The sequence below is a fragment of the Trachurus japonicus genome, chromosome 11, assembly GCF_045865225.1.
Source record: "Trachurus japonicus isolate A0001 chromosome 11, Traja_1.0".
Lineage (NCBI taxonomy): Eukaryota > Metazoa > Chordata > Actinopteri > Carangiformes > Carangidae > Trachurus > Trachurus japonicus.
Genome location: NC_140917.1, coordinates 24,084,972 through 24,103,935, shown reverse-complemented (window position 1 = coordinate 24,103,935; position 18,964 = coordinate 24,084,972). Strand labels below are relative to the sequence as shown.

The window sequence follows — 18,964 nt, the reverse complement described above, 5'->3', positions numbered from 1 at the left end:
AATACCAGCTCAACATGAACTCAACAGCGAAATCAAAGCCAAAACATTGCTGCAATTACAGGGTTAAGAGTGGAGACGATGGATTCCTGGCAGCTGAGGGGGAGATGATCCTAAATCTAATTGGACATAAAGACAATAATATAGATAAGACTTTGTTTCAAGGGTTCTCAGATACGGTAGATTTTTTTTCCTCCCACAGTGGTGAACTCAAGGACTCATTGATCCATTTCTTTTATGTAACTAGTTGATTTGTTTATCTATTACTTTTTCCAACTATTTGAGCTCTATTTATATGTTTATAATAATACAATACACAATTTGTCTAAGTGCCACATGAATCTGACATTATCAAAGGCTGAGATGAGGAAATGTTTTTCAGAAGAGATTTAAAAAGTTGTTAAGTGTCTGATTTGGGTTGGGGGGAGTCCCCAAGTACTGGGGCTCTGACAGTAAACACCGGTCACCCTTAGTCTCAAGTCTGGACCTTGTAGTGTCTAGTAGGCCTCCATCCATTAGGGTTCATGTACAGACTGAGCACTGGCTGTTGCACCAAGACACTTTGTAATGTTGGATTTATGTTGTGAGGAGTTAGGAGGTAGTTTGTGTTTTTCTTTAAATGTGACTTTTGAGGGTAACATTTATGTTTTCTGTAAATGTATGTTTTTTGTATTTTGTTATTATTTATGTGAAACTTTGGACGTCATGGGACGCAAGACAAATTTCAGAGGGATCTGATAATAAAGTATAATCTAATCTAATCCACAACAACAGTACATACAGTATGTGGATGAGAAATAGTTCCAACCAAGGCCAGAAGTAAAAAATCAATGTGAAATCTAACAGTGAGCCAATGTAGTGCGAAAAATATAGAGAAAAAAACAAAAGCTTGTAAAACTGTGTGAGTTTGGAAGTGACTCTGAGCTGATAAAAGCTTTTTGGTTGTACCAAATTGTGTGTTTGGGTGTTGAAACTCAGATGGCATCAAACATTACACCAACCAGTCCAAGCAGCCAGCTTCATGTAGCTGGAGAGATCACTTGGAGCTGAGCTACTCCACAATCTGAAACTGGGAATTGCATCAGTAACCCTGGGCGATGTGGACCTCGATTGGAAATAATCATGTTTCGAATATAGGTCCCGTTTGATAAAGCCTCACCATCACGTCACATTAGTGTGTGCTGTACACGTATAAACCTGATTCACGGTGCTGCAACCAGCAGTGCAGTCGCCCACAACCTGGTCAGAGAAAGCAAACAAACAGGCCAATTTCCAGCCACGCGGTGTCGAGAGGCTCATCCACTTGGCCTGTACAACACAAATAAATAACTGTTGAGCTGGATCTTTGACCCCGCAAAGAACACTTACCACCAGGGATCTCCAGTGGATGTGCTGTTATGTTTCCCCAGCCACTGTCACTGGGATTAGATCCAGGTTTTGTGTTTACTGTAGGGGGGATTTTGCTCAGCCAGAAAGGCAGCTGGAGATGGATCCCCAAACGCTATGAACAGATTCCAGCTGTCCTGTGTGGTGGTGGGCTGCTGCTGCTGTTTGTCTTTCATGGTAGATTCCTTTGAGGCAAAAGTATCTGAGAGAGACTGCAGAGAGGCACTGCTCAATGAGCAATTTATATGTTCTCAACAAAGCTTCTTCTTTAGACCCTGAAGGCAGGTCTTAATTGTTAGACGTGATATCTCCACTCGCCCCTCTCCCTCTCCTCTTTCTTTGACTGTTTTCTTCTCCCTCCTCCCACCCACCCTCCCTCCAGCTATTAGGAATTGGATTTGGAGCAGAACGATCCATTTAGTCTCTCTCCTCCATCTCTATCCCTCTCTCCCTGCTTCCACACCTCCTCTGTAGGTTTCTCTCATCAAAGCCCAGGCTTAATCTGTCTATTTTTACCTGAAGGAATGAAAGGAAGAGATGAGGTAATGCTTTTCCTGTCCATCAGGTGGGCAGTGGTGCATGGGGTCTCTGGTGTGTATAGCTTAGGGAGCTAGCACCACCATGTGGACTTGGAAGGGATGAACCATTATGAAAGCAGCAGCAGGAAGAAGCTGTCTGAAGAAATGTGATCAAAGGAAAATGAGAGAGAGAAGAACTTGGGCGTCAAAAACATGGACACAATGTCCTGCTGAGAGAGTAAATAAAGAGCTACATTTCAACAATGATGGTTTTATACAAATGTGTGAATTTGTGAATGGGCTGTTGGGTTCATAGTGTAGTGCTATGAGTCAGTCTGAGGGAGTCAGAGGAGTCAAAGCCCCGGAGGTGAACGTGTGAGAGCAGAGCTCCACCTAGTGGGACAAAGGCAGCAGGTGACGACAGCACATAAGTGAAAGCACTTTATTTGTAAAATAAAATCAAAGAGCTTTGATTTCTGCATTTAAGAGTCTTGCAATAAACATTATAGCAATGTTGCAGTCATTAGGTATAAAAATATGTCAGTCCAGGAATGAGGAATGCACAAAAGTTTCGGAATAATTAAGATGTATGTTGGTCCACTCGTCTGAGACTGATCCAGAAAAAATGTTTTTACATTATTTCTTAAACTACCAGTAAAAAAAATGCAGCTGAATAAAAGCCACCAATCCAAATATACAGTCACTATAGAGGACAGTGACTGCCATCTGTGCTCTGCCTGAATTCAACAAGCTCTTCAAGGTAGGAAATAAATAAATAAATAAATAAATGGCCAAAAGTCTTTGATTTTACTATTAGAACGTGTGAGGAAAAGCATTTCATTAACGGTCTTCACTTTAGAAATGATGTTTCAGGCGACATTCAGGAGCTCGGGGGGGTGTGGACCTGCTGGAAGCTGCCACCTGCTCTTCGACCTGGCTGACATTTTTCCTAAAACCTCACTGCAACGTTTTGGGACAAACAATACTTGAAGCCGCCTAATGCAAACACATCATTGGCAAATATTGTGAGATTTAAGCCTTTCATTTATTTTGACATCATAATTTCGCACTCATATAACCTACATAGCTTACTCATCTATATTATTTGTCCATATACATCAACATTTTTTACTATCGTCTAACAGCTTGAGCTGAGAATGTGGTTAATCAACCATGTAACATTCGGTTTGTTTGTCCTCTCTTAGTTGAATGTCAGCATGGAAAGCTTCATAAATAACTCTCAGCTCCTATTCTGACATAGGAGTGGTTTTACTTGTAGGTTAACTTCCTGGGGTGGTATCCTGAGAGGGATTCTGGGATGCTTGATAAACGGAGGCCATGATCCTCATAAATTATCCTTGTCAAAACTTTTTTTTCCTCCTCTCAAGATTGATTGCGCTGTGTTTCTATGGCAGTGTAACAGCTGTGTAACGTAAGGAACTGTCTGTCTGCCTTCCAGGGTCATCACTGAATGGCAGCGTTATGTTCTGTATGTCCTGATCATTTCTATATGATATTTCTGTATATGCATCTAATGAGGAGCAGCAGAAAAGGGAAATTCACACCCTGTGATTGTGTCCATTTGCCTGAGAACAACAGTGCTAACCTTCAACACAAAGTCAACAACGGGGCTAAAAAAGTACCCGTCCTTTTATCAACTAATCTCTTAAATATCTGTACTTCATGCATAGGAAAATACATTTAAAATAAATAATATATTCACAGAACATAAAAAATGTCTCTTTATCTGATAATAGACTAAAAACAAAAGCCCCCCCCCCCATCCAAAAAAAAAAAATTTCAGAAGAAAAATGAAATAAAACTGTGAGTCCATCGTCTGTGCTACACTGATTTACACTGAACACCTGTGTTATTCTCCTTCTTTTCTTCCACTACCTGCACATGAAGGCACAGAGGTGGTAGGCAAGCCTGCAGCTCCTGGAGAAGCTCTGAGTCCATCATTCAGTCATCTTTGTCGTGGCTCTGGCCGTTGCTGCGCTTTGGTCGGCCGATGCAGAATTTGCGTGGATGGTCTTTAAAGTCAAGGCAGTTCTGGACAAAGTATGGATTTTTGTCGATATAGTCCTGAAGGTCATCTAGAAAACAGAAAAAAAAACAGAAATAAGTTTGTGACTGTTGTCAGGGAATTAAAGAGGTGATTGTAATCATATTTATTTGATATTAAAGGGATAGTTCAATATTTTGGCAAATTGGCCCATTGCCATAATCCATATAGTTTTAGCAGTAGGTTCGTTACCTTTAATTGTCGGTGCAAGCTATTTTTGGAACGGCGGAGCAGAGCCGCGAGCTGCTCAGAGCTACGCTACGGGGGCTAATGGGATTTCTTGGTTTCCCTCATCAAACTCATCAAATACACAATCCAACAACTCCAAAACGCTCTGGTGGACAAGTTGTGACCTGCACATTCACCACGCTATGAGATAATAACGGAACATTACGAGATGGAGTTGTTTTAAAGGTTAATTCATGCAAAACCGCTGATGCACGTTCCCGTTGGGAGCAGATTTTCGGCAAGCAGTCTCTGCATTTGCCTCAAAAACAACTCAGTCTTATAACATTCCGTTACTATCTCATAGCGTGGTGAATGTGCAGGTCACAACTTGTCCACCAGAGCGTTTTGGAGTTGTTGGATTGTGTATTTGATGAGTTTGATGAGGGAAACCAAGAAATCCCATGAGCCTCCGTAGCACGTTTTATAGTAAAAGTAGAAAATCGCATTAAAAGTACAAGAACAGAGAACATAGACGAGCTTCAACAGTGTCTAGAAAAGACAGATGGTGGATGTAACAGAGTCTAGAAAATCAACAACAGACGGTGCTTATCCTCTCCAGTAAAGCCAAGGAGAAATCAAATGTGATAGTGACAGCACAGAGGAAACAGGAATGCAGACAGATGCCGTCAGTCATCTGCACAGTGGTCTCATTCTGAACGTCCCACAGTGCCGCAATTAATCTGATGATTCTGTACTGATGCTAGAAATGTCTGCACAACCAGACTCTGGGTTCTTACCATATGTGATCGTGTCCTTGTCAGCTTTGTCAATCACAAGAAACAAGCACGAAAGATCCACTTCTTCCACCCCGAGCATTATCTCCAGGATAGTGGCGAGGTCTTCCTCCTGGACCTCCCCGGTCTTCTCCTTTTCATAAATCTGCACAACACGATACATTGTCAGAGTGATGATTTAAAACTGTATTATATCAGCCTCGGCGACTAACACGCTCACCTTGAAGGCCAGTCTGAGGGTCTCCAGTGGTTTTGATGGTCGATGAACTGTAGACAGGGCGATGACAAAGTGTCTGACGTCTATTTGTCCATCTCCTCTCTGGGAATAAAACGATCTCAGTGAACAAATCTGATCCCAAATGAAAATGTCATTTGCTGTAAAAGTGTAATCATCTCTGGCTTTGAATTATGCAAACACAACTGCCCATATAACCTGTTGCCCTTTGAAAATATCACCACTTAAAGTGTAATTCACATTCAAGAATTTTGAACAGGGTTTACTGCTGATGACCTGATTTTAAAGTTGCTGATTGCTGAATGTATTTTGCATTTATTGTGCTGTAAATTCTACAGTCAATGTCAGTCCAGTTCTACACATCAAACTTTCTTTAATGACCTGAAAGACAGGAAAGTAATAGCTGTGGGTGCGTGGAATCAGGGACAGTGCCCGTGTTAAACACTAAAATTCAAAGGCTCGCAAAAACCCTGCTGCATGTAAATGATCACAGAGACACCTGAAAACAGACAGTGAGCCAAAAAGTGACTCAACGTTAACAACAAGGACCCTGAGCATGGTAAATGAAACATGTCATAGTATGAGGAACCTGTCAAACATCAAACAGCAAGAAAATGTCTTGGATCAAACTCGGCTTCTTAATAACCAAACTGCGGGGAGGTCAGCGATACCATCAGCTTGAATACTTTGGACCTGCTTCCTGCTACATTCTTCTCATATCATGACCTCATGAAAGGAAAACACAGCAGAATGAACTTTTCCTGCCTCCTTGCTGCTATGACAACTATTCTGTTGAGTTGAGATTTCGGCTCAGGCTCAGAAATCATTAACCTTTATATTTAGCTGAAAAAAATGGTGGTTTTATTGTGCTTTCACAACTGGCACGGAATTTAGGACCAAATTTCTTGACATCAGACTATGTTTTTTCTTTAAAATATTTAAGATTCTTTAAACATAGTATAAAATAACTTCCCCGTTTATAAGAATGTTACGTTTCTCGTGTTTTTCTAAAGAGAGGAAATTGATACAGATATTAAAGTAGTGAAATAGTTAAATGGAGCTATTCTATGTATAAGATGAGTTATGAGGTGGTTTTGGTTGTTGTGTGGCATAGTGGTTGCACTGTGCATTATGAGTCTCATTGTGTGCAAGAATGATATCAATGTCTATTGATGTATCCGTTTATAAATACAGACATTTAGAAACCAAAGGTACACTACATTGGCTGAAGGAAATACAACTCAATTAAATTAACTATGTAAATGCATTTTTTATTAAGCTACATAACTTGTATTACTGTTTATTAAATTTAAATCTAAACTTTGGATTGTTTAGGGCCTTTATCACTGCCCACTGATCTTTATCTACAGCTTAAGGCAAGTGGGCATGAATGTTGTTCTATAAACCACAGTCAGTTTCTTACCACCATGCTTATTATACTAACCTAAAATAAAATGAAAAAAAAAAATGTTACCTTAAGTCTCTGAGCGTTTACCTGGTCAAAGAGGCTGTGGACTTGTGTGAGTGTGTCTGTAACTGGCAGGTTGAGGAACTGGGCAAAGTCCTCCAAACTCAGCCTGTCTCCCTGCAGCTTCCTGGCTCTCTTGGCCTGCTCCTCAACCTCGTCTCTGCTTCCTGCTCTCAGCCTGTTATGACAAAGTAGAGCAGACAACAACACTGTTAACAATATGTGACACATTAATGGAATCTTCCAATGTGGTAAGCCTGTTTAATTCCCACAAAAACACACAAAAGCCTAGAATAAAAAGTGGGTGTAATAGTGTTTATGATCACAGATATGTTATCATTAGTTGTACACAGTACACATCCAGTCCCAATGCTGATTAATGAGATAACTGCACTCATAATGGAGCTAATTAGAAAAGAAGGGTAATAAATATTCCTTTGCGGTTGGGGGTGGAGGGGTGCTTCCATACTTATGAGCTCAAATGAGAAAAACACATGTTGACGAATGATTTCATGACTAAAAAAAAAACTGGGATTACCTATTTATAACAATTATCTTCTCCAATTAACCGCATAATCACATGATATGCTCAAAGGTATCTGATATTTTAATGTGCTCTCTTGATATAAAATCTGACTGGAGCAGTGGTTTTCACAAATACTCAGTCTTGGCAGAACATTTCTGTGACATAACACCATAACACCAAACATTACCTCAGTTAATTCAAACTGACTGATTTATTAATCTTGAAAAGAACACACCTCCCCGAGTGTGTGTGTGTGTGTGTGTGTCTGTGTGTATTTCTTCCCTCTCACCACTGGGTGTCAGTGTTTCACCTTCAATTCCCTAATGTCTCAAAACGTCGACTGACCCCGTACCCAGTCCAACCAGTCAATCCAGTCTCCCAACTCACCCTAAGCGGCACACCAGCTGGTTGAACTCCAGCAGGCTGCTGCAGTCGTGAATGCTCAGCGGGCCCTTGGACAGGCCGAGCTCCCGGTCCTCGAAGGACATGTTAGTGAGTGGCAGCTCCAGCGCCCTATCAGGAAGGAGGAAGAGTTCATGAGGGGCTGAATATGTGAGTGTGTTTGTCCTGATCAGACACTGTAAACACACTAACACACACTTACTTTGCCATGAGCTTTCTGACATTATTGGCGAACAGCGCAGGGTTTTCCTTCTCTTCATTTGATGGAGTGTAAATAGGCAAATACTATGGAGAGAGAATAGAAACATGAATTCTATAACTGTATAACTATATATAATATATGATTATATATATCAAATTCATAACATCAGAGGGGCAGTATTTATGAATATCACAATGTTCACCTTTCTGATCCACTCACCTCTATTTCCAGAGGATTATGAGGTTGGCAGAGAGTGAGCCATAGGATCTTGAACCTGCAAGATACGGAGAGCTGAGTTTTTCTACGTTGGAGAGCTTCATGGAGAGACAGATAATATGATGGATGGACACAGGACTGAACAGATGGTACTCGAGATAATGGAAGTTCCCCTACAGCATCATAACATGCTCCTTTCTAATGGAAAACAGGTCACCGGTATTTTAACCATATACATAGCAGGAGGCAGTAGGAGCTGCATGTGCGTGTGCATGTGTTGTGTACTGTATGGTGTATGGTGTAAGCAGAAACACTCACGCGCCCGGACCGTGCCACGTCCATGTAACAGTATCCTGTGGAGAGGAAGGAGAAGGAGGAAATGGCTCAGGACAGACACACAAACACCTCTGATGTTACTTTTATACAGATCCATTGACTCCCTGACCTCCCTGAAGTCCTGCTCAGTGGTTTGTATTTGTGTACTGGGTGTCACTTTATACATTACTTAGAATTTCTGCTGCTAAAAGCCTTAAAGGGATAGTTCAACATTTTGGCAAATTGCCATAATCCCTATAGTCTTGTTAGTAGGTGTGTTACCTTTAATTGTTGGTGTTTCTTGGTTTCCCTCATCAAACTCATCAAATACAAGGCAAGGCAATTTTATTTGTATAGCCCGTTTTTACAAACAGTTTGTCTCAAAGGGCTTTACATGGCATCGTAACAACATCCTCTGTCCTTAGACCCTCACATCCACTGAGGAAAAACTCCATGGAAAACCCTTTTAACAGGGAAAACCAGGAGAAACCTCAGGGTGAGCAACAGAGGAGGGATCCCTCACCCAGGACGGACAGACGTGCAATAGATGTTGTTACAGACAAGACAGTTTACAGTTTATGTCACACAATCCAACAACTCCAAAACGCTCTCATGGACAAGTTGTGACCTGCACATTCACCACGCTATGAGATAATAACAGAACGTTACCACACAGAGTTGTTTTCGAGCTAAATTCATGCAAAACCGCTGATGCGTGCTCCTGTCGGGGGCAGTTTTTCGGCAAGCAGTCTCTGCATTTACCTCAAAAACAACTCTGTCTCGTCTCAGGATTATGGCAATGGGCCAATTTGCCAAAATGTTGAACTATCCCTTTAATAATGTGAATCTGATACTTTTTAGTTTTTAGCCCAGGACTGTAATTCCTGAATGAAGTAAAACAAGATGGAAATTTATAACTGAACATCAGTGCAATTAAAACTGCACTACAAGATAAAAAGCTCAGACTTAAAAAAAAAGAAAAAAAAAAAGGATTACATCTCTGCAAACTGAATAAATTACAGTGTAACGAACCAAACCACTGGAAGATGATAAATTTAACTGTGAACTTGTGGTAAACTCTAAAAAGAGGATAAATACACAAACACAAAGAGTTTTCTGAATTGCCTCAGACACATGGACTGACAGTTTGATTCTTCTTTGTCAGTTTGTTTACCTCCTCACTTATTTATTTAAATATTATAACGCAAAGCAGTCGGCACTTTAAATTACCTCCGGTTCAAATTCAATAATGTGTTATTTTCTGCTTTGATCTGGACTCAAGGAGCCAAACAGGTGTAAACACAGCTCAAGCGTGATAAAGTGGCACCCACAATGCAAGACTGTTCAGATAACATCACTTTTACAACAGGCCCAAACAAGACATGTGGGCTCTTTCAAGCTGATGCTATCTGCTTCTTTTCACGTTGCTGGTGCTGCTGATGTGCAGTAATAGGCTCTGACAGTAAACTCAGTCATACTGTATATGTTTTGATTCAGCTCAGTAACAATCAGGATTTGGTGTAATTTATTTACACATCCCGTGGCTGGGTGTTGATGTAGTTTTTTTTACTATCGTTTCCTGTTGCCGGTTGCGGGTTTATGAGCGTATGATAAAAGATGGAGCGGAAATATAATGAAAAACACAATCTGAAGGCAAGTCACCCAGTTTGTGCAGTTTATCTAAGTTTTCTCACGTAAACTGCCTTTTAGTGCCACGTTGTCACTAAAGTCATAACAGTGACTACACACAGCACAAAGGGAAAGAGACAAAAGCTTTCGAGGGAAACAAAGAAAAAGTAGGTAACAGGAACTGCATAATTCATGAGAAAGCGAGGAGAGGTGCGGAGAGAGACATGACACCCTTTCTGTGTGTGTGTGTGTGTGTGTGTGTGTGTGTGTGTGTGTGTGTGTGTGTGTGTGTGTGTGCGTGCGTGTGTGAGAAAGAGACCAAGAAAGAAGGGGAATGAAATATCATCCTACTAGAACATGAAGTCATTCAACACAAGAGAAACACATACTAACGTGACGGGAAGAAACCATTACATCACAGGTGTGTATGTGTATGTCTGTGTACACAGTGTGTGTGTGTATGTGGACTAAACTTAAATATGTCCAAAGGTCAGAGGTGTCACAAGGATGAAAAGTGAGTGGAAGTGGGCGGGCAGCACTGGATAAAGGGTACTTACCAGTTTGTTTGGGTAGCGCAGCACTACTGGTTGGACTGGGAGCCCTGGGATGAAAGCACCTTGGAAAGACAAGAGAGGAAGGAGGTGGTGAGAGGAAAAGAAAATGTCAGCTGTATCACAACAATAAGTAAATGAGACTGTGAAATCCCACAGTATTTGATCTCTTTACTACCACATGCACATTGACATAAAAATAACTTTTGACAGACTTAAAGGGATAGTTCAACATTTTGAAAAATTGGCCCATTGCCATAATCCCTAGTCTTAGCAGTAGGTTCATTACCTTTAATTGTCGGTGCAAGCTATTTTTAGAACGGCGGAGCAGAGCCGCGAGCTGCTCAGAGCTACGCTACGGAGGCTCATGGGTTTTCTTGGTTTCTCTCATCAAACTCATCAAATACACAATCCAACAACTCCACAACGCTCTGGTGGACAAGCTGTGACCTGCACATTCATCACGCTACGAGATAATAACGGAACGTTATGAGACAGAGTTGTTGATGATGTTTGATGAGAGAAACCAAGAAATCCCATTAGCCTCCGTAGCGTAGCTCTGAGCAGCTCACAGCTCTGCTCCGCCGTTCTAAGAATAGTTTACAGCAACAATTAAAGGTAACGAACCTACTCCTAAAACTATAAGGATTGTGGCAATGGGCCAATTTGCCAAAATGCTGAACTATCCCTTTAAACTGACTTGAGGGAAAAGCATAAGAGGCTGAGTTGTGTGGACTGCTGCATGAGCGACAGGCTCACAACCTCTGGGTAACCTCCAGTGGCTGCAGACAGCGTCTCTATTCAAGGTCTATAATGTCCTGCTGACGACAGACGGGCTAATAGAAGTTACATACACTATTTATCACAGGACAAAGCCCTATTCAATCTACTGTGCCAGCACTGAACAGATGAGAAAGCATGTGTTAATATTATTAATGAGAATATGGCTGAAACCTTAAAGGCTCACTTAGTTTGTTTTGGTGAATCATTTTCATAATTAATGAGCAGAACTTTGCCTATAGATTCAGAGGCATTCATTTATGGGGGATGATAATTATCTGCTAAATAATGATCGATTCAGTCAGAGCGTCTCTATGATTTTATGTTTGTTGACTCATTCATTGTTATGTGCATTATTATGTGTTACAGTGTTGGGTATGGCATTTTGTGTACTACTGCGGTGTGATGAGTACTATGAATATGTATGCTTGTCCCGAGGAGAAATAGCTGATGCGATTCAAAATCTACTGGGGATGTAACAAACAAACTCGGCACAGTGAGAGAAGCTTTAAACACAATGCTGCTAATGTGTTGGTAAAAGGCCCATTTACCTAAGTTTTTATTCTCCTACAAAATGTTTAGGTCTGGTGTGGTGAGGTATCTTCTGTCCAGGCAAAATAATACTCATGTCTAGGATAATCGAAATTAATTTGTAATTCTATCGATCTTTGTCCTTGTTGTTGCTGCTGTTGTCTTGTTTTTTTCCTTTCTTCCTTCTTTTTTTTCTCTCCCGTTTCTTTGTTGTGTTTTTTTCCTTGTCTCCCCTATTTTTCTATTGGATGCTCTGTTTTAGTGATTTAGAATTGGAGGGGAGGATCTTATATAAGCCCTTTGGGCTTCTTTTCCTTTCCTGCATGATTATTTGCCTTTGTATCATTAAATATCATTAAATATCATTTTAGTTTTTATCATTGTGCATATGAATAAAAAAATAATAATAATAATAATAATTTACACATCCGGCAGACACAGAGCAACCTCAGCTTTAATTTGAAGTCTAGCTTGTGTCCACCTGAACTGGCTGTGATCGCTCTCATTCAGGCTTTGTTTCATCGGCCCTCTCGTGCTGGGCGACGAGCACAATGGGTTTATGAAAGCTTATTCATGGAGGACGGCTACGGCTGCTGGAGACAGGGTTGATGAGAGCAGCGGACAGTGGTGAAATTGTGGAGCGTGGAACCAAAACAAGGAGCTGAGAGATGCTAAATTCTGACACTGATATATCTGTAGTTTTGTTGTTACGAGCCACTCCTCCGACTTATACATTAGCAAAGAATTACTGATTGGTGCAGCTTCAACTCATTATCTTTTTAGATTATTGTGATTATTTTAGTATTCTCAATATTTTTAAAGGAATCTAGATGACGTTTATCCGAGATGTGGTCTGTTTGGTATCACTGACTGACTGAAATAAAATGACTGAAAAGTACCATTTTTAAACTGTGATTTTGAAATAAAACTGTAGAAATCTGTTGAAAGATTGGTCGTGGGTTGTTTATATACCGTAAATATTACATCTCAGCAGGGAATTTAATAATATTGACCTGATATCTTGAAAAAAAGGAACATGAGAAGCATTAGTGTGATGACCTGTGGTAATAATATGGGACAGCAGACAGGCAGAGAGGGGTGAGGATGAAAGTGAAAGCTCCATAAAAAAGTCTTTTGAACAGAGAGACAGACTGGAGGTATCTGTAGAGCACATCATGCATAGGTGGCACCATGGACGTTAATACACACACACACACACACACACTGTTGTGCTGGCAGCCAGTGAAAGGACAAAACTAGAGGAGACACGTCCAGAGAGCACTGGCTCACACGACACACAACAGACAGATCAAGCTAGACAAACACACACACACACACATACGAGTGCAGAGTGTGACCAACAGGGCTTACTGGTAATGACAGAATTACAGACTGGAAGAAAGGGGATTAGACAGGACAGGCAGGGAACAATGCCAGATAATACACACACACACACACACACACACACACACACACACACACACAGAGGAGGTGAGCAGAAAAACAAGCCCAAAAAGATGGGTGACACAGTTAGGTGCCCTGTTGGGATGTCCTGTAGCAAGGCCATGGACCTCCAAACCTGTTGGGTCAAGTATGAAAGTAATCTGCTCAGACATCTACACCTGGAGTTGGCAGTTATGCAGCTAACTTCATGCATTAATAATCATTTACAGGCCCAGGCACACAAAATTAAACAGGCTCTGCTGAACAAAGTGATCACAAAGAACTGTCTCTCTATGAAGATGCAGACACACCCCTGGCTGCAAATTACCCAAAACCACAGCCACAGACTGGTCTGGACCGTGGTTTGCACACTGAATCTGCAGCTCCACAGGATAATAACCCTCATCTGGTTTTGAGGCTGCTGACAAGTTTTTGAGATCAACAAATAACTGTAGCGACTGAGCTTATTATTCTGGTTTAGTTTAGTTTAGTTCATTTCGGTCTTGACATGTCACCTCATTGTACAATAGAACATCATAACATAAATACAGCAGCTAGACAAGGTCTTTAAAAACAAAACAAAAAACAAGTAACAAAACAGAAAGTACACAAATCAAAGTGAACAATAAGTAAATAAAGAAAGTATACAATAGACTTTTAGACCGAAAAGGTGTAGGCTGAAGTTTAGCTTATTTTGCCTACCATATTATAAATCAAGTTATATTTAAAAAATATGCAATCTGCTTGTTTCTTTTATCAACAAATAACAGAGTCAAAAAATAAAAGTCAAGAAAAAAAATTAGAGGAAAAAAAACAACAAAAAAACTAAAACAGCAAGATTATGGTGCATGTTTTTAAATCATTCTCCAGATTATTCCATAGATTGACAGCTGTTACCGTAGCACATTTTAGTCTAGTGTTAGTTGTGATTTTTGACTTTCTGAATATACACACCCCTCTGAAGTGGTAATACAGTCAGGCAGCACGTTGTTGTTCATTTTGAACATAAGCTGTGCTGTTTTAAAGTCCAATCGGTCCTTTGAATTTGTGTTTTGTGAGCTTAACAGACATTTAAAATAATACGACTATAAACAGAACTGAACACAATAGCGTCACGAGATGTGTCCACACTGGATGCATTCAAGCATAACACCACATTTTCACAGCCCCCTGATCTCAGCACACAATCACTGGAGTTATGAGGCTGACGACAGATGAGTGAAGCCTATCTGTTCCATCACACGCACGTGAGACAGATGACACACAGCTGAAACACTTCCTGTGTTGACATGTAAGAATCTACTGCCATGCACGCTGCTCTGCTAGGCTGTGCACATGTGTAGCCATGCTTTGGGCTAAGTGTTAACATTAGCACGTTGACCTGCTGATAGTGACAGTTTAGGCATGCAGATGTTTAGCAGGTATAGTGTTTACCATAAATGTAGGAGCCGCATTTAAGTTTAATGGGATAGTTCAACATTTTGGCAAATTGGCCCATTGCCATAATCTCTAAAAGGAGTACAGTAGGTTCGTTACCTTTAATTGTCGGTGCAAGCTATTTTTGGAACGGCGGAGCAGAGCCACGAGCTGCTCAGAGCTACGCTATGGAGGCTCATGGGGTTTTTTGGTTTCCCTCATCAAACTCATCAAATACACAATCCAACAACTCCAAAATGCTCTCGTAGACAAGTTGTGACCTGCATGTTCACATTCTATGAGATAATAATGGAACGTTATGAGACAGAGTTGTTTTCGAGGTAAATGCAGAGACTGCTCGCCGTTCTAAAAAAACTGCAAAACTGTCATTGACTGCAGTAGTAGTAGTAGTAGTGTAACGTTGCTTTCCTATTTAATCATTTAATTGTTTTGCAATAAACAAAGTTATCATCCCACATTACTCTCCCAACCTTCCTTTTGCTTTACGTATGCGCTCCAGCATGTCAAGCACTTTGTCCTTTTAATAGTGGCAAATAGCGGCAATAGGAGCAGAAAAAAAAACAGGGGTTAACATGTTAGAATGCTAACCTTTGCTAACCAGCACTAATCACAAAGTTTGAAAGGATGGCTGGCTGGCTGGCTGGCTGGCTGGCTGGCTGGCTGGCTGGATGGAGGGTGGGTGGGTACTGTATAATTTGTGAATCCACATAGAGATAAATTGTTGGCATAAAAAAAAAGAATGTGGCTGAAACTCCACTGAAAGAACGAAAAAGCGAGACTGGCTTCCCATCAACAACAACAGTGTAATTATAGCAGATAGAAGATTTAGTGTGGCTAGAATCAATATTGTTATAATAACAACCCATCACATGAAGAACATGAAAGGTGAAGTTCACAGTGATTTATCCAACACCATGAGTCTTGACTAAAAAAACCCAAATAAACACACTTTTTTTGTAAGTTGCAGCTCCCAACTCCAGATATAAGTCGATGCTACAGCTGGATTTATAAATAAACAAATCACCTTGGTGATAATAATGTATGTCATTGTTATGTTCACAGCTTGTTTCCACTGTCCCCGAGTGGCCCAGGGTTTAAGGTCGCTGCAATTTTCGCTCCATTCGTGTAATGATAAGTGACAGCGACACTGCACTTTAATGCAATCTGACATAAGGTGAGGACACACACACAAGCAAACACACCTTCCATCTGGTTTCAAGATCAGCCTAAAGCATGAAGGGGTCTGAACACATACCAGCCTTGAATAAGATGAGACCCGACCTGTTGGTGCACGTCCCCTCTGGAAATATCATTATCTGGAACAAACAAATACACATTAAAGTACACACACACACACACACACAACTGAATGCATACGGCCTTGAACCGTGTGAACTGTGACTCTCTGTATTTATGTTATCACCTTTCAATTCTCAGATGGTGTGAGCCGAGCTGAGGTCCTGCGTGTGTTAATGTTTGTGTGTGTGTATACTCATTCACATACCTGGGGCCACTCCCCTCCAGATTGTGCTCTGCGCTTTATTTCCTCTACAGTTTTCCTCCTGGAGTCCTGGTCCGACCGAAACACAAACACCGGCCGGATGTAGCTGATCAGAGCTGAGAGGACGGTGATGAAGAGTAAGTGTTGGATGTTTGCCAGGACAAAAACAAACCACCCCAAATAATACATTTATCTTCTTCAGACATTTCAACTAAAAGTGAATACAGTACTTGCATTAACTAAACGTCCACTTAATTTACAAGGCTACTGTAATCACCAACTGAAATAGTTTAAAGTGAAAAGAAAAAAAGAAAGGATTACGTGAAATTAACTCATTGAGTGCCGCGCTCCTTTCCAAAGTTGTACCGGCAATTTAGACCATTTTTGTAGAGCCACAGTGTATTCTATATTATTGCCACCAACACAATCCGTTCCTGAGAAAACTCAAGCTAAACATGGCTGGGTTTCACCAAAATCCCTGCTTTTTTTCTAGAAAAGGAGATAGAGCGTCTTTTCTGAAAGGTGCTCTGTTTGTGCCTGTCGCTGTTCTGACACTCGCATTTCTGGATCAAAGGGCTCGTATAAGATAAATATATACAACAATTGTTGTTCTATTCACAAATCCACCATCGGGGGGGGGGGCACTAAACAACAATAACACAGACGCACCGTGCCGTGGCACAGCCTCTCGCCGCGGAATGTGATGGTCTCTGGGCCACAGCGGCTCGGGAACACCGGTGGTCGCGGTTCTTCTGTGGTACGGGTCGGTGGTGCCGGTCTGCTTTGGCCCAGAGACCATTTTACCGCGGGAGGACCTTGGGGAGGACACGGTGTTGCTCCAGATGAAGACCGGGCGGGACTGTCGGCTGAGAGCTTCCTGTTTGAGCTCCGAGCTGCTGGAGCCTCGCGGGTGAGAGCAGAGCAGCTGCTGCATCCACATGCAGAACTCCGTTTGCAAAAGCAGAGTTATGATAAAAACTTCCAGATCATGAGCTGTGATGAGTTTTTGATCGTCATCTATTTCAGTTCTGCTCGTCGTAGAGTCCCCAAATTTACACATAAGGTGTGTTAAAGTGTCTAGTTTCATAATTTAAAAAAAAAGCAAAAAACAAGAAATCTCGTTTTTGGCACTCAACGCGTGGGAATGAAAATCGAGAAATTACGTGGTTGGCACTCAATGAGTTAAGGATCACAATTTTTTTCATATACTGTATATATACATCTTTATATTTATGGTAAGGTAAGGTTATATATTCATGTGCCACCAAATGTAAACAGTTAATTCTGCAGGGAGACACTGCTCAACACAGTTAACAGTAAACAGCTCAAATATCGCCTTCAGTACAACTAGAGATCTTTTTTAATGAATACATTTTCCGATATTGAAAATAATAGATTTTCAACATTTTAAATATGCAACTGTATTATTTTAATTGGCACGGGACTTATCCTCCGCAACAAAGGTAGTTAATTACTTATCAACAGGACCGTCACATTTAAATGTAGTGAACTATTCCTTTAAAATGCATCAGAAACTGTGACTGCGACTAGTGAGAAACAAATCAAAAATGATCATTTTGACACAGTCCATCAGTCTACATACCGTAGAGACTGTTTGACCATATGTGTACATTTCTTAGTGTGCTTGAAACCTGAATTTAAAGTTCAATATGAACATTAAAAAAAAATCATCTCATGTAGTAATTCTGATACAGCTTAACAACTGTTATATATCTTTTTATATTACAGTCTGTTCTCCTTCTCCTCAGCATTCTGCATTTGCATTTGTTTTATTTCTTTCAGTAAACTTTCGGGTTGTAGTTGTAGTTGTAGGAAATGTGCTTTACTCACTCCCCCAGACAGGAATGCTCCTGCTCTCCAGTTTGGTGACGATGGAGCACATGGTCATGGTGACTGGGATGGCATCAAAGTAGGTGGAGTGCGGCGCCACGGTGAGGATGGGAACTTCAGAGGGCGGAGCTCGTTCCCCTTTCACCTTGATCCAGTGGAAACCTCCACAAAACCACATGGCCCGCATGATCACTCGCAGACTCACGTCTACAAACCTGGGACAAAGAGGTACGTGATGTTTGGAATGGATGCTGCAACATTTCACATTTCTGTGTAATCCCAGCCACACACACACACACACACACACACACACACACTCACACACCTTCTCCACCATGACTGTGGCTCGATGACAAACTCAGAACGTCCCAGGGAGGCTGAGAAGGCAAAGGGCCAGGCCAACAGCATGAAGAAGGACACCAGCAGCAGCCGCACGGGAAACACCGTGAGCGACATCAGCCCTATCTGATGGAGAGAGTGACAGAAAGAGAGAGATAGGGAGAGATAGGGAGAGAGAGAATATGCGAGAGTGTACGTGAGAAAGATTAAAAAAAGGACACATGAACAGTCACCGGTGCATCTCCACAAACCAGCTGTCAAACAACAGTAACTCCGGGTCTTCAACATACTGTTCATTCCTATACAGTAGTGAGAAGACGCCTCCACATCCTACAGGGTCAAGAGGACACGACGCACATTCCAGCTGTGCCTACAGGAAGGAACAAACATCGGCTACATCACCCACACCCACACATGCATGCACACACACGCTCTGAACACACTTTCCCAGTTAGAAATCTCTGGAGCTGACCGGCTTTGTATGTCTAATATTGACTTGTTTACATATCAGTACTAGAGTTCTCTACCAATAGAGGATGTTGATGTTACAGAGGTGAGACTGTGTTTGAATCTGAATAGTGAAAAGAAAAGAAAGAATCTCATAATGAAA

General features: G+C 41.2%; 1 protein-coding gene across 1 annotated transcript in view; it reads right to left on the bottom strand.

Annotated features, from left to right (window-relative positions):
* Positions 1–2,333: 2,333 nt before the first annotated feature.
* The window catches only part of lpcat1 (lysophosphatidylcholine acyltransferase 1), a 44,940-nt gene continuing 28,309 nt past the window's right edge, over positions 2,334–18,964 (bottom strand). Inside the window, exons 2-14 of the mRNA XM_085791968.1 lie at positions 18,341–18,480; positions 18,016–18,230; positions 16,168–16,280; positions 15,919–15,979; positions 10,479–10,537; positions 8,296–8,330; positions 7,981–8,035; positions 7,762–7,844; positions 7,545–7,670; positions 6,659–6,809; positions 5,149–5,247; positions 4,932–5,073; positions 2,334–3,997 (exon numbers count right to left, since the gene is read on the bottom strand). Of these exons, the coding sequence (XP_085648094.1) occupies positions 3,864–3,997; positions 4,932–5,073; positions 5,149–5,247; positions 6,659–6,809; positions 7,545–7,670; positions 7,762–7,844; positions 7,981–8,035; positions 8,296–8,330; positions 10,479–10,537; positions 15,919–15,979; positions 16,168–16,280; positions 18,016–18,230; positions 18,341–18,480 (1,413 nt within the window). The 3' untranslated portion in view covers positions 2,334–3,863. The remainder of the gene's footprint in view (positions 3,998–4,931; positions 5,074–5,148; positions 5,248–6,658; positions 6,810–7,544; positions 7,671–7,761; positions 7,845–7,980; positions 8,036–8,295; positions 8,331–10,478; positions 10,538–15,918; positions 15,980–16,167; positions 16,281–18,015; positions 18,231–18,340; positions 18,481–18,964) is intronic.